The 14,322-nt window shown below is 43.8% G+C and overlaps 1 protein-coding gene across 2 annotated transcripts in view; it reads left to right on the top strand.

Annotated features, from left to right (window-relative positions):
- PCSK5 (proprotein convertase subtilisin/kexin type 5) overlaps positions 1–14,322 on the top strand; it is a 456,163-nt gene that overhangs the window by 116,973 nt on the left and 324,868 nt on the right. For both annotated transcript variants that reach the window (XM_008691034.2, XM_040620237.1), the window contains exons 4-5: positions 2,287–2,430; positions 6,513–6,589. In XM_008691034.2, coding sequence (XP_008689256.2) covers positions 2,287–2,430; positions 6,513–6,589 — 221 coding nt within the window. The remainder of the gene's footprint in view (positions 1–2,286; positions 2,431–6,512; positions 6,590–14,322) is intronic.

Below are 14,322 nucleotides of genomic sequence, written 5' to 3'. Positions count from 1 at the left end.
CACTTCAGCTGAATTTATTAAGTAGTGGTTGGGTTGTATAGGACAGAGTGTGTGTGTGTGTGTGTGTGTGTGTGTCTGTCTGTCTGTCTGTCTTTCCGTCTGTATCCTTGAATTCAGGGATGGGGAAAAGACCAATGAGTCAGCTGAAGGCCATAAGTCTTTGTGAGAAGAGATGTGTCGGTGCTAAGCTGTGCCTGGAAAAGTGGGGAGAGGCGGAGAGAGGGGAATTAGGGTCGTTGTCATTGTGTGTGTGTGTAGGGCCTCAGATGCCAGAAAGAAGTCAAGAAGGTGAGAAAGAAACAGATGTTCAGAAAATATATAAACCCCCTGTTCTCTATGAAATTGGTATTACCTGTGGTGAAAAATGGGCACACCCCTTGTTAGACTCCTGGAAACTACTTAAGTGTGTTGATAACATTCTACGAAAGGCAGTCTCATTGGAGACTAGATCTACGAATTCATGTCGGAGGCTGTTAGCGGTATCTGTCTCTCGGTAGCACCGGATTTTGTTGAATGAAGTTTGGAAAGAGATGAGTTTCCATTTATTTAGTTTGTAGTGAGAATAAAAGCCCAGTCATGCCTGCAAAGCCCTGGATGGTCTGACCTATCTTCCCCTTCTCATTGGCTGTCTTCCAGGCCATTCTTTCCCTCGTTCCCCTGAGCTTCAGCCATATGCCATGTTCTTTCTCTTTCTTCAGTGCGCTAAGCTGTTGCCCACCTTACATTACCCTTTTACTGTGTCCACTACAGAGACACTGATCTCTAGGCTCTTGAGCAGAGCAGCTCCTTCTCACCAGTCATGCATCAGCTCTGATTTCACTTCCTGAGACCAAAGCCTCCACCTCCCATCCCACCTAGACGGGTGTGTAGTGCTCCCTCGGCACTCACCGTCATATCACCCTCTCTCATTCCTTTAAAACCCAAGGAGGGCTCTGAATGGCATTGTTGATGACCTGTGTCTCCCCTTTGGAGGGCTCATTAGGACAGGAACCGTACCTGCCTGCCCACCGCGTGTAGTAGGGGCTCAGTAAAGTGAGTCAGTGGCAGGGGGGTCTGCATTATGGTCAGAGCCTTCAAAGCTAGCATTCTCTCCCCCTCCTGAAGAGCTGAACTGTTACAAAGGCAGGAAGACAATGGAGAATGGTCAGATCTGGGGTGGCCCATGTTACGACGGCATTATGTGACAGCGCGTCTTTTTTCCTTTGTTCCTCTGTGAAGTCTTAAGAACCTGGGAAACAACACTACTCAGAGGGATATTTCAAAGAGATGGGCCTGGAGCGGGCCACTTTGTGGGTTGGATGAATGCTAGTATATCAGGAAGAGCCGCTGCTTTCACACGTTTCTTGCTGTTTTTTTTTTTTTAAGATTTTATTTATTTATTTGACAGAGAGAGACAGCCAGCGAGAGAGGGGACACAAGCAGGGGGAGTGGGAGAGGAAGAAGCAGGCTCATAGCGGAGGAGCCTGATGTGGGGCTCGATCCCATAACACCAGGATCACGCCCTGAGCCGAAGGCAGATGCTTAACCGCTGTGCCACCCAGGCGCCCCTCTTGCTGGGTTTATATGTTGTAGCCATCGTGGAATGAAATGACTAGACCTAATGAGCTAAGATTCAAGCTTTCTCCAGCCTGCCCTCTGAATCCCTCACACACAATTCCTGTCTGCACTCGGTTCCCTTCTTCTTTCCCTTCTCCAAGTACCATTGACCGAGTGTGCCTGCCCCCAACCTATCATGGTAGGACAGCTGCGGTTAATTCAGCAGAAGGTTGACAAAACTGTTACTTTTTCTCGTTCGTGGGTTTCGGACAGTAGCACCCCTCTGGCTGACGCTGTCCAAAAGCTGTCTGAGTTCTCAGCTTTGGCAAGCTTGGCTTCCAGGTGCCTGGTGAAGAAATTATAAAGTGCATGTTCTTCAGTTGCCTAGTTTGGGTTTATAAGTGAAATGTTACAATGCCCAGTCTTATGTGTCATTAATACGGGCTAACAATAAAATGATACATCCCTTATTGTGCTGCTGGGATGTAATTTACTGGACTCTATTTTTTCCAAAGGATCTGTGGCATTAGGACAGGGCAAAGCTGGCAGAAGATTTCTGTTCCGCTTGCCTTCCCCACATCTACCCTTCCTACCTTCTCTCGTTAATTGTGCTAGAGACCCGTGCTTCTGCTCCGTGCGCGACCACCACATTTCCCTTCACGTAATCCATTATCTCCCCAAGCAGGTGATTGTCCCGTCTTCTGATTATTAGTCATCTGCGCTGTCTAACTCTCCCTCCTCCTTCCTTAGCACTGCAGTGACAACACGCATCCCTGCCAATCAGACATGAACATCGAAGGAGCCTGGAAGAGAGGCTACACGGGGAAGAACATCGTGGTGACCATCCTGGATGATGGCATTGAGAGAACCCATCCGGACCTGATGCAGAACTATGTGAGTGTGTGCGGTGGTCCGAACCCCTTCCCTCCTGGGAAATAAGGGGACTCGTGGGAGGATTGTCAGCAAATTTCAGCATTACTGAAAAATGCAGCTAAGGGATACAGTAGGCTCTGCGTATCGCTGGCATCTTATAAAAAGACGCCCTGAGTACAGGGAGCATGACGTACTGCTTTCAACTTTCAAGCGCTTTTGATGTTCTGATGACAAAAAGCGGGTGTCGATAAGGCAGCAGAAACCACTCCCCCGGCCCCATCTGCTCCTGATAATGACCGCTCTCCCTCCACACAGCCATGCGACGCACTCTTGTTTCTCGTATGGAGAAAAGCGTACTTAGAACTTTCCTCAACTTACTCTACTGGTCTGTCTCTCTCTCTCTTTTTTTTTACTCTCCTTTTTCAAAGGACAAGAGAGATCAACCTAGTCCAAGGAAGCAGTCAGTTCCCTTTCTTAAGAAGGAACTGTGATCCCGGGACTCCAGGAGGATGTAGGGTGAGCCCAAGACCACAGAGCAAGCGGAAGTGCGGACACTCAGTACTTTGATTGAAAATCCTGCCTTTGATACCCAGTGCCCACTGACCGTTGCGGTCACTTTCTGCCCCCTGGGCCTCTGGATCCCGTCTACCACTGTGATATCTGCAGCCTGGCAATGTGTCCATCATCTCTCCACACTCTGCTCTCCAAGCTCATTCCTTCCATTGGCTTCTCCTTTCTTTTTTTTTTTTTTTTTTCTTTTTTTTTCTTTAAGATTTTATTTATTTATTTGACAGAGACAGCCAGCGAGAGAGGGAACACAAGCAGGGGGAGGGGGAGAGGAAGAAGCAGGCTCATAGCGGAGGAGCCTGATGTGGGGCTCGATCCCAGAACGCCAGGATCACACCCTGGGCTGAAGGCAGATGCTTAACGACTGCGCCACCCAGGCGCCCCAGCTTCTCCTTTCTAAGTTCGCTTGAGAGTGCCGTAATTATCTCTCAGTATGCCATTCTCTGTCAGCTCCAAATTCGTGTTTCCTGACACTTTAGTGTTCTCTCTAAAATATTTCTTCTGTTCTAAAGAGCCTGCAATGATCCCCTATTATCTGCAAATACAATTCTGATTCCCACAAGGGCTCAGCAGAAAATCCCGTGGCTCCCACTCACACCGATGTCTTCCGACTTCCCCTAAGACCTCTTTTCTGGTGACAACAGTTTCCACCCAGGAACACTGATATCACTGCATTGCCACTTAAATGACAATCACTCCCCCCCCCCCACTCCCTTCTCTTCCTTCCTGATTCCTTTTAATTCCAAAAGTTTGGCTGTGTCGAGTGTCCCTAAGTTACATTTCATGTTGGTATTGAAAAAAGGTTTATCTTACAATTGGTGATTTTCTAGCTGCTTAAAGTTTCCTCTCCTATCCCTGAAAATACAAGCAGCTCGAAATCATGGTGAAGTCTGCTCTACTTCCCTTTGCAGGACTCTCACCCTAACGGAGGAAAGTCACGGGCCAGGGTGGGAAGCTCTGCCCCATGTTTACACAGGGGACCCACAGAGAATCCTGAGCTGTATAATTGGGAGGACCCCAATTCTGCAGACTTTGGTCTTCTATATTCCAGTTCATGGTCATTAAAGGAGTAACTTCAGCAAGCCCAGCCCGCCACCCTGTGCCCTGAGCTGGCAGAGAAGGGTGAGGCAGGCCCTGCCCTGCGGTTCCCTCTGCCCATCGACACAAAGGACTTGCCATCCTGGCATGCTTGCTGCCTCAGTGGACACAGCGCAGCCCTGGGGGATGTTGTCCTGGGCTCACGCGGAATGGACCTGACCTTCTCCTTAAGGCCAAGTTTCAGAGAGAGGGATATGATGCCTTCTTGAAATCTGATCTCTCTCTCTCTCTCTCTCTGTATCTCTGTCACCCTCAGCAAGGGAAGATTTGGTTTCTGGACACCCCAAGTATCACCTCACCTCCATGTCTCCTCTAGCCCTCCCCCCCCCCCCACTGCTCCAGCTTCTCACGAAACCATTTAGAGAGAGATTGCCATATTCTCTCCAATGTTCCTTTCTGATTTGCTCAGTCTCGCTTATTTCATGATACTGAATCTCAAATTAATTTTCCTGAAGAGACTCCATTTCGTTTTTGCTCATAAGATACTTCCAAGCCACTTCCTTGGTGCCCCGGAAACTCCCACTGGCTCACAGTGACCCATATTTCTGACCCACGAAGACCTTCCTCCACACGAACCTCCAGTGTCACCTCACACTTGAGTCTTTCCTCACAGTCTTCCACCCTGTCACCCGTTTTGTGTCAAACAGCCAAGAAACTTCACAAATTAATTTTTTACAATGACATATTGAAACAATTTCCGCTAAATTAGATGATTTTTCCCTACGGTTAAAAAGAGAGAGAGAGAAGGAACTGCAAATTCATTTCCTTCTCATTTGAACCAAACATGTAAGTGGCTGCTCTCCACCTGCCTCCAAGCACACTCAGGCATTCACAACATAGAATTTGAGAGCTGAAAAGAAATTTCTGTCCCATCTCCTCCATCGGTAGGGTAGAAGCTGGGGCCCAAAGGCTACAGGGAGTGAGCCCAGGTCACATAAAGAACAAAACTGTGGGGAACCTCTCTCCCAGCAGAGAAGTCTTTCTGGTCATACACAGTGTGGCTTTTATGGGGTGTTCCTGTCCCCCCCTCCCACCAGCAAGGATTGTATCTGATGAAATGCAGACAGCTTTAACCTAATTATGATGACATTCTTTGCCTTTTTCATTCTTCCCCCTTCAAAGAGAATTCTCTAGAACATATCTGTGTGGTGAGCAGTACCATTGCTTCTCGGTTGTCCTGTTGTCGGAGCTGGTGAAGTGTAGAGAAAAGCACATTGGATGGGGTCGGGGGGGCACGTGGCCTGGGTTCCAATCTTGGTTCCATAGGCTGGTTTGTTTCATACCTTTGGCCAAGTGACTTAGCCTGTCTTGGGCCTCCGTTTCCTTACAAATAAAATTAGTTGGAAGAGATGCACACTGTTCATGGTTTAGTGATCAATATGGGGGGGCTGCGGGGCCACCATTGTAGGAGAAGCAGGGAGTTACCCGCCACCTTTATATGTCCTGTGTGTTTTGCATGATTTCTCCGGACATCAGACTCTGTGCAGTGCACATTATTTTCAGAAACAAGAGCCTTTGACAAAGCTAAAAAACAAAGACGGCGTTGACTTTCACTAAAACTGAAATCAGGAATGACCCTAAAGCGTCGGAAAATACAAAACATTCTAAATTAGTCCTACCTACTGCGATACAAATTAGAGTAAAGATCTAAGCCAGTAATTTCTTTTTGGAAATTTAGAAAATCAAAAGGCAGAAATGTAGAAATGTGGAGATGTTTCACAATCACTTTTAAAAGCACACAGATCCAGCTTTGGCTTCAGAGATGCCTTTGTCTCATTTTGAAGCCTTGACCTATAATAAAACTTTGTTCATTATTTTGGTTGGGACAGAGGGTCATTGGGTATTAGTAAAAAGTCTGAATTACAGACTTTTTTTTTTTACTGAATTTTACAGTAGATACAACATGTAAAACCAGACAACTATTGCCTGATAGACATACCACGATACCTAATATAATAAATTTCTAATACTGATTTTTAATTGGCTTGCCAGTTATTTGCGAATTATCTTTAAAACTCTTCGAATTATAAGGAATTTATGCACTCCAGAAATGAAGGAAGGAATAGAGAGAGACTCCCTGGAAAATAAATCACTTTGCTTCCAGAGAGTCCAAGAATACTTCACCGAAAAGGTGGTCATGGTGGAACTTCTTCAGAGGAATTGGGTGAGAGGTCAGTTGCAGAGATGAGGGAAAATGTGTTGGCAAGAATGGTCCGGGTTCTTCCTTGGTCTCTGGAGAGTATTTCTTTACCTCAAGGAGGAAAATACAACAGCGCTGATTACCGAACAAGGCACCCTGACACCACCGAAGCGTGAATGTACTATTTAATCTAATTACCCTCTTGCAGAAATGTGTTTGAGAATGCATGAGCCTTCAGATTAGTGGCTAATTACTAAACGTCTGTCTCCTCCTCTTGCTCTCTCCTCTGCGGCCGTAGGACGCTCTGGCAAGCTGTGACGTGAATGGGAATGACCTGGACCCAATGCCTCGTTATGACGCAAGCAACGAGAACAAGTAAGGCCCAGTTGAGGGGTGGCTGGCCTGTGGCTGCCAAGGATTTTTGTTTTTCTACTCTTGCTGAGGGAACTATTTCCTTAGAAAGCCTTGGTAACAAATGATCCGTAAATTTGCTCCAAGGGGACCAGGTGTCTTTCCACCGAAGGTTCTGGATAATAAAAAGGGGTGGTCTCCATGGTAAGAATGGTTGCAGAGAAAACCCTGGGGAATGACTCAGCATTTCCATATCTTGAGGGCCCAGCTGGGGAATATTGCCCCTCACGAAGTAATTGACCTGTGATCCATTTTGGGGGGTGGGGTGCTAAAGGGAAAGGCAAAAAAAAAAGCACCCCCAAAGAGTTACTTTTTCTGTTAAATTCAGCAAATTTCATTGACCCCTGTGCTTGAGGTCTCTGCTAGGGGCTTTCTTATTAGCTGCTTTGGTCTTCTGGAGGGATTGTGTTTTCCACTAATATACTTGAATTACCTAGAAGGTTCGCCATGTACAGAACCCATTACCTTTCTTCACATTCAAGAGCCGTAGAAACCCATTTAACGACTTCTCCACTCTCCAGTTAGTAGAGTAGTTTCTGTGAGAGCGGATGAAAATGCACATCCATTTGGTACCACGGAATATCTAACATTCTTCAGAAAGTAAATGGGAAGGGCTTTTCTTGCTTAAGATGACCCAGATTCTTTAAAGGATTAGTAGATATTTCTAATCTCTAGATCACACCGGCTTTTTTCCTTTTGCTGCAAAGCTCGTCCAGGATAATGCTGTGATTTAAATGCTATCATTTCGATTTTTACTTACATGGTTTAGTCTGGCATCTCAGAAGTAGCAAAGAGAGGTGTTTTGCCCATTTATTACGGGCTATTTCCAGCCTGTGTTTTTCTTTAGGAAAAAATTTCTCAGCAAGTGTGATTTGGTTAACTAAGTCAATAAGTTTAGATAAAACCATCTGACCTAGATAATTGTGACTGCATATGGGTTTTCTTTCTTCTTCTTTTTTTTTTTCCCTCTTTTCACCCATCTACAAAGAAGCCTCAAAAAAGTTACTGTGGAAAGCATGCTGTTTGCTAATAATTCAGTAAATGTTACTGATCAGATTCAATGGTGAAAGCATTAATATATAAATTGACTTCGACAGAATATTTCAGAACTTTCTAAACAAAAAAGGAAAGGGACCTAAATTAAACTGGATGGTTATCTTTCGGCCCTGGCCATCGCTGTCCAGATGACACTGTTTAAAGTTCTAGTGAATTTCACACCAAGGGTCATAATTTGAGACAATCCAAGCTAATATATTTAACCTAAATTACGAACTAGCCTGAAACACTGAGGAAGAATCCTGAAGCTTCAATACCAAAAAGTCACCCCTGATAAATTTCAACATGCAGTCCATTCTGCTATAGTTTGGCATAGGCTTTCCTAAAAACACTTCCGTTCTGCAAAATCTAAAACCGCCAAGTAACAAGACAGTGAAATTTGAGCTCAGCACTCAAAACTTCATCGGCGATGCATGCACAGAAAATGGTAAAGACCTATTTTTTTTTAAAAGATTTTATTTATTAATTTGACAGAGAGAGACAGCCAGTGAGAGAGGGAACACAAGCAGGGGGAGTGGGAGAGGAAGAAGCAGGCTCCCAACAGAGGAGCCTGATGTGGGGCTCGATCCCAGATCGCCGGGATCACGCCCTGAGCCGAAGGCAGACGCTTAACGACTGAGCCACCCAGGCGCCCCGGTAAAGACCTATTTTAAAAAAAAATAGCCCAGTTGTATCTAGTCCATGTTAAGTGGTTAAGAAATATGTAAAATTATAATAAATGCACCAGTTTATCTTGAAAAACACCTGAAATTTGCTTGGGGAAGGGCGTGCACGTTACCTCTGCTCCTACTCACGTGCCTGCCGCTCTGTGTGCAAGAGAAAGAAAAAGAGAAAAAGATGAAAATTTTGAAAAAGAACAAAGAATAGGGAGGATAATCAGTTGAGAGGAGAGAGGAAAATTAAGCAGAGTGGAGGACACCTCCCACCCCGGGTGGCCGTTGGAAGCATGGCAACTTGGCAGTTACTGTGAAGTGGAAGGTAAGCTCCTCAAAATTAGGGAGTAGCCGCAGCAGGTGTGGACAGGTGTGGACCGTGGGGCTTCTCGGGTGTATAGCTGTGTGGGTTTTGTGTATTCCCATGGCGACGCGTTTTCTACATTCACTCAGAGTTTCTGGGACAAAATTGTGCATCAACACATGTAAATTCCACATTATGCTTACATTGATCTCTAATACATCGATGGTATCGGAAGAAATTTGTGTTTTCCGCGCAAGCATATAGGAGAGCTCTACAATACTATATCCATCAGTTTGATATATTCCATCAACATCTGTAGAGAGCAAAGAGGCACAGAAAGCTATAGGAAAGACTAGATCACGTTAACACCCAAAGTATTTTTTTGTGCAGGATATTGAGGGGCAAGAGGGGCTATAGGTAGAAACCAGACACGTATCGTACCCTGTGGGCAGTACTGTCTGAATTCACATGTGGCGAGTTCCTGCAGTGAAACTCTCGGTGTGATGGTGACTGTTTTCCAGGGCGTGTGGGACGTGTGACTAACATTGCTAACCACAGAGGCTGGCTTTAACATAGACAGCCCTTTGAGTATTGGCTTTGATGGCTTTTTACAGGCTGCCTTTTAAAAACCGTATCCTTCGCGAGGATTCCTTTCAAACTTGGCTCACCCCAAGACCTGTTCTCGAGGCGTATCGCCATGGCCCTGCTCGCTCAGGCATATTCGGATGTGTCCTGTGGCAACCCCTTCTGATACCGTCCGTGGTTCACCGAGTGCGGTGCGGGTTTGGTTACTGGAGCATACAGCCATTGTGCTAGATACCTGCTTGCGTTTTTAGTCTTGACAGTGAGATATGGCATTTCCAGGGGTACCACGGCAGCATTCCTACCTCTGTTTTAGGAGCATGACCTGGGGCAACAGATGGCCCTTTACCTCCGCTCAGGAGTGCCGCCTGATTGTTTTCTTGGCCAAACACAAGCCATGTATTCAGGCATTTGGGGTTAAGATATCCTCTCTGCTCATTAGACCGTAATTATAGATGTGATTGATGGATCTGTCTTTAAGCGACATAATTCTGTTTGAACAGAAGTTACTTGGCATCAGGAAATGAGCTGCGGGTTTGTAGTTCCGAAGAGTCGACCATTAGTTTTGGTTCTCCTTAATCAGCTTTATAATCTTTGGGCCCGAGTACTCTGAGCTTCAGTCCTTTTCATTATTGTTGTTTTACTCTCTAAAACTATTATATTAATATTTCTAAAGGTTAACAGTAAAATACACAAAACACCAAGCATACGACTGACTGCATATGAGGTGCTAGAAAATTTAATTATAATTACAGCTATTATTTTAATTATGTGTTCTATTCCTCTTTCTGGTTCTTGGTAAATAATCCATTAAAAACCACAATCCTCTCAAAATATATGTGCCTATGAGCATTTCAAGTTTAATGTAAGACTTTGAGGTCTTTGTTAATTTCCAGGGTTAGACGTTTCGGTCAGTTCTGCTGCTTTAGGTGGTGAGAGCTGGGACTCCTTCGGTCTACAGTAAGTCGGCTTTTCTGCAGTTCCGTTTCCCCATCTCCTCGAGCAGAGCACAGGTCTTTGAGTTTGAAGCAAGACAGTGAAGGGGAGAAATTTCTGATCATCGTCAGATGAAGCAGTTCAGGTCTCTACTGTGCGAAAACCTCCTCTTCGTATGATCTGACCAGTAGGCTTCAGACTGTATCTGGCAGTATTTCCTGCTCAGCTGCGTCTGTTCATTCGTTCCACCAGGACTCGCCGAGACCCTGCTTTGTGAATGGCTCTGTGCTAAATGCTTGGAGGATATGGGGATGAAATAACTGGGGGTACGAGCTGCCTGATTGGGGTTAGGTGCCACGAGAGAAAGCACCCTCCAAGCTCCATGCCAGTCATCTCTCTTAGACCGACATGATTTCATTTCTCGTGCTCAAGCTTTGGGGTGATGGAAATCACCTCAGTAGTACAAAATTTATAAGAACTGCTTTTCTGTCACTTTTACACATCCCCATAACAGGTGCATAAAGAAATAGCCTTAGCAGAGGAGACCGTAAAAGCTGTCCTTCCTTTCAGCGTTGCCTCCATTCGTATTAGCTTGTCGAATAAAGGTGACTGCGTTGTTCTAGGCTTAAAATAGAACATGCCTCCCTACAAATGAAAGAGTCTCCTGGCATTTCATACCACTACTCCTATTTCTGATAAATGAATTATTTATGTCTGAGTTAGACTTCCCTTCCCTAGGTTGCTTCTTGTTAAATGCTCCCTCCATTTAGAAGTCATAGCGACATATTTCGTGGGAGGTGAGAGCACACAGTATCTCTTGAATGGGTGATATGTGGGCCCAGAATCTAATTCCTTTTAAAAATGAACCAATCCATAGGTTAAAGGCTCATTTTTCAAAAGGAATTAATTTTTTTCATTTTTCTTTCTGATAACGATTTTCAGGAAGATTTAAGCAGGGGTAGATGGAAGCACATTTTTTCCTGGGTCTTTAGTCTCCTTGCACATGTCATTTCTGGTTTTAAGGATGTCGCCATGTTGCAGAAACCAAAGTACGCATGGCTTTCTCTTTCTCATCCCTGCAGGCAAGGACTGTTTTCAGGAGAGAGTGTGCCAAAGCCAAGCCAGTGTATGTAACCAGCGTTTTCTAACTATACAGAAAATATTTTAACTCAATTCTAGAGAAAAAAAAAAAGCAACCTTTAGATCTATGACCTTATCTTTATCTTAACCTTATCTTTCCTTAAGAGGTAGAAGCCTTATTTAAATTTTTTATTCAAGTATAATTAACATATAGTGTTATAGTAGTTTCAGGTGTGCACTGTAACGATTCAACAATTCTATACATTTCTCTGCGCTCATCAGAAGTGGACTTTTAATGCCCTTTATCGATTTCACACACACCCCCCACCCACCTCTCTTTGGCAACCACCAGTTAGTTCTCTTTGTTTACAAGTCTGTTTTTTTGTCTCTTTTTTTCTTCTTTTGTTTCTTAAATTCCACTTGAGTGAAATCACAGGGTATTTTTCTTCCTCTGACTTATTGCACTTAACATAATACCCTCCAGGTCCATGTAAGTTGTTGCAAATAGTAAGATTTCATTCTTTTTTATGCATGAATAATATTCCTGTGTGTGCGTGCGTGCGTGTGTGTGTGTGTGTGTGTGTCACATCTTCATCTATCAGTGGACTCTTGGGCTGCTTCCATATCTTGCTATTGTAAATAATGCTTCAATAAACGTAGGCACATGTATCTTTTCGAATTAGTATTTTCATTTTCTTTGGGTAGATACCCAGTAGTGCAATTACTGGCTCATGTAGTAATTCTATTCTGGATCATGTAGTAATTCTATTTTTAATTTTTTGAGGACTCTCCATACTGTGTTCCATAGCGGCTGCACCAGTTTGCATTCTCACCGGTAGTGCACAAGGGTTCCTGTTTCTCCACATCCTCGCCAACACTTGGTATTTCTTGTCTTTTGTATTTTCTCCATCCTGACAGGTATAAAGTGATATTTCATTGTGGTTTTAATTTGTATTTCCTCAATGATTTGTGATGGTGAGCATATTTTCATGTGTCTTTTGGCCATATGTATGTCTTCTCAAAGCAATCTGTAGATTTAGTGCCATCCCTATCAAAGTACCAGCATTTGTCACAGACCTGAAACAAGTAATCCTAAAATTTGTATGGAACTACAAAAACAAACAAACAATAACAACAACAACAAAAAAAACCAAAGAGCCAAAGCATTCTTGAAAAAGAACAAAGCTGGAGGTATCACAATCCCAGATTTCAAGATTTACTGCAAAGCTGTAGTCATCAAAACAGTATGGTACTGGCACAAACACAGACACATAGATCAGTGGAACAGAACAGAGAGCCCAGAAATAAACCCATGCTTTTATGGTCAATTAACCTATGGCGTAGGAGGCAAGAATATACAGTGGGAAAAAGACAGTCTTTTCGACAAATGGTAGTGGGGAAACTGGACAGCTACATGCAAAAGAATGAAACACAAAAATAAACTCAAAATGGACCCACATGTGGAACCTGAAACCATAAAAATCCTAGACAAAAACATAAACAGTAATTTCTCTGACATTGGCCATAGTGACATTTTTCCTAGGTATGTCTCCCGAGGCAAGGGAAACAAAAGCAAAATTAAACTATTGGGACTATCCCAAAATAAAAAGTTTTGCATAGCAAAGGAAACCATCAACAAAACAAAAAGGCAACCTATTTAATGGGAGAAGATACTTGCAAATGTTATATCCAATAAGGGGTAAATATAATAAAAAATACAAAGAACTTTTACAACTCAACACCAAAAAACCAACTAATGGAATTAAAAAAATAGAGGACCTGAATAACCATTTTTCCATGGAAGTCTTATTTCTTTATACCCAGGATTTGTCAAGCACTTCAGATAAAATTATCCTATAACTAAAAAGTTAAAAAAAAAAATCTGCCAAAGACAAGCAGGGCCAGTATTAGTGGCCGATTTATTTTTCCAACATTTTTCCTCTGGTCCTTTTGCAAAACAGCACTAGGGTAGACTACACAGTACTTATTTCATCAGTGGGTATCAAATTCATGTGGCATTGACGACAATTGTACGTGCTAGAGGCTTAATGTATCTAGAGCAGATAGTTGTGAAAAATATCTGACCCTTTTCACATACAGGTATATATTCTATGTCCGGGAAAGAACATCCAACACATATTTTAGAAAATCTGTTTCTGTCATGTGGGGTCATGATGTAATACTTTGAGATAAGTAACATGTTGACCCATCTTCCAGATTCTGCAAAGTGGCTGGGGTCTGGGGCCTCACACAAAGTTGAAATACAGCAGGAAAAGGCCTCTCTCAGCCCGGAAAGCAGCCATCCCTCACCAACCCTTGGTCACAAGCCCTGCCTTCCTCAGCATGTTAGTCCCCCTCTTTAGTAGCCTACCCAAGACGCACACACCCCTGTCCAGCCTCCACTCCAGCTCTCTGTTGATTTGTCCCTTCTCCCACCTGCTTCCTCGTAAAATTCCCGAAATGGTTTCCCTGTCTCCAGGTTCGCCCCATCCTGCTGCCCGAGTGATATTTCTGAACCAAAATAAAAACATCCTTTAATGTCTTGACATTTTGTTGAAAGTACAAGACGCCCTGTCCCCCACTCGTCCCTCATCATTAAGCCTGCGCTGCCCCTTGTGTCCCCTCCTCTCCCACTTTATTTATCAGCCTTGCGGGCCTTGTGGAGTTCCCTTAATGCACTGCAATTATACAACCTTCCACTGTCTGCACCTGTGCGATCCCTTCTCCCCCTTCCACTCCTGTCGCTTCTCCTATGATGCCTTCTCTCACCTCCTTCATCTGAGCTGGATACCCTCCTGTGAGTTTTCAAAGCACCTGTGAGTTTCCTTCTTGTATAAAACCCTTCCTGTTGTAGACAGGGTCGCATTGACCAAGGTAGAGAATAGAGAGGCAAGAAGAGATACTGAGAAGATTTCCAGTTTAGTTTTGGGTATAAAATGTCTGTTTGGTCTTACAGTAATTAGAGGACTATCAGCCTTGATTGCTCACATAGAGGAATTAGCAAAATGTATCCCAAAATAGTAACGATTAAAAAGGTGCTATACATACTGGATTTTGTGCTGAATATCTTTTTTTTTTTTTTTTTT

This window comes from Ursus maritimus, unplaced genomic scaffold (genome assembly GCF_017311325.1).
Source record: "Ursus maritimus isolate PB19 unplaced genomic scaffold, ASM1731132v1 scaffold_34, whole genome shotgun sequence".
In the NCBI taxonomy this organism is placed as follows: Eukaryota; Metazoa; Chordata; class Mammalia; order Carnivora; family Ursidae; genus Ursus; species Ursus maritimus.
Note: the sequence above shows the minus strand (reverse complement) of the source record. Positions and strands in the feature narration are given on the sequence as shown.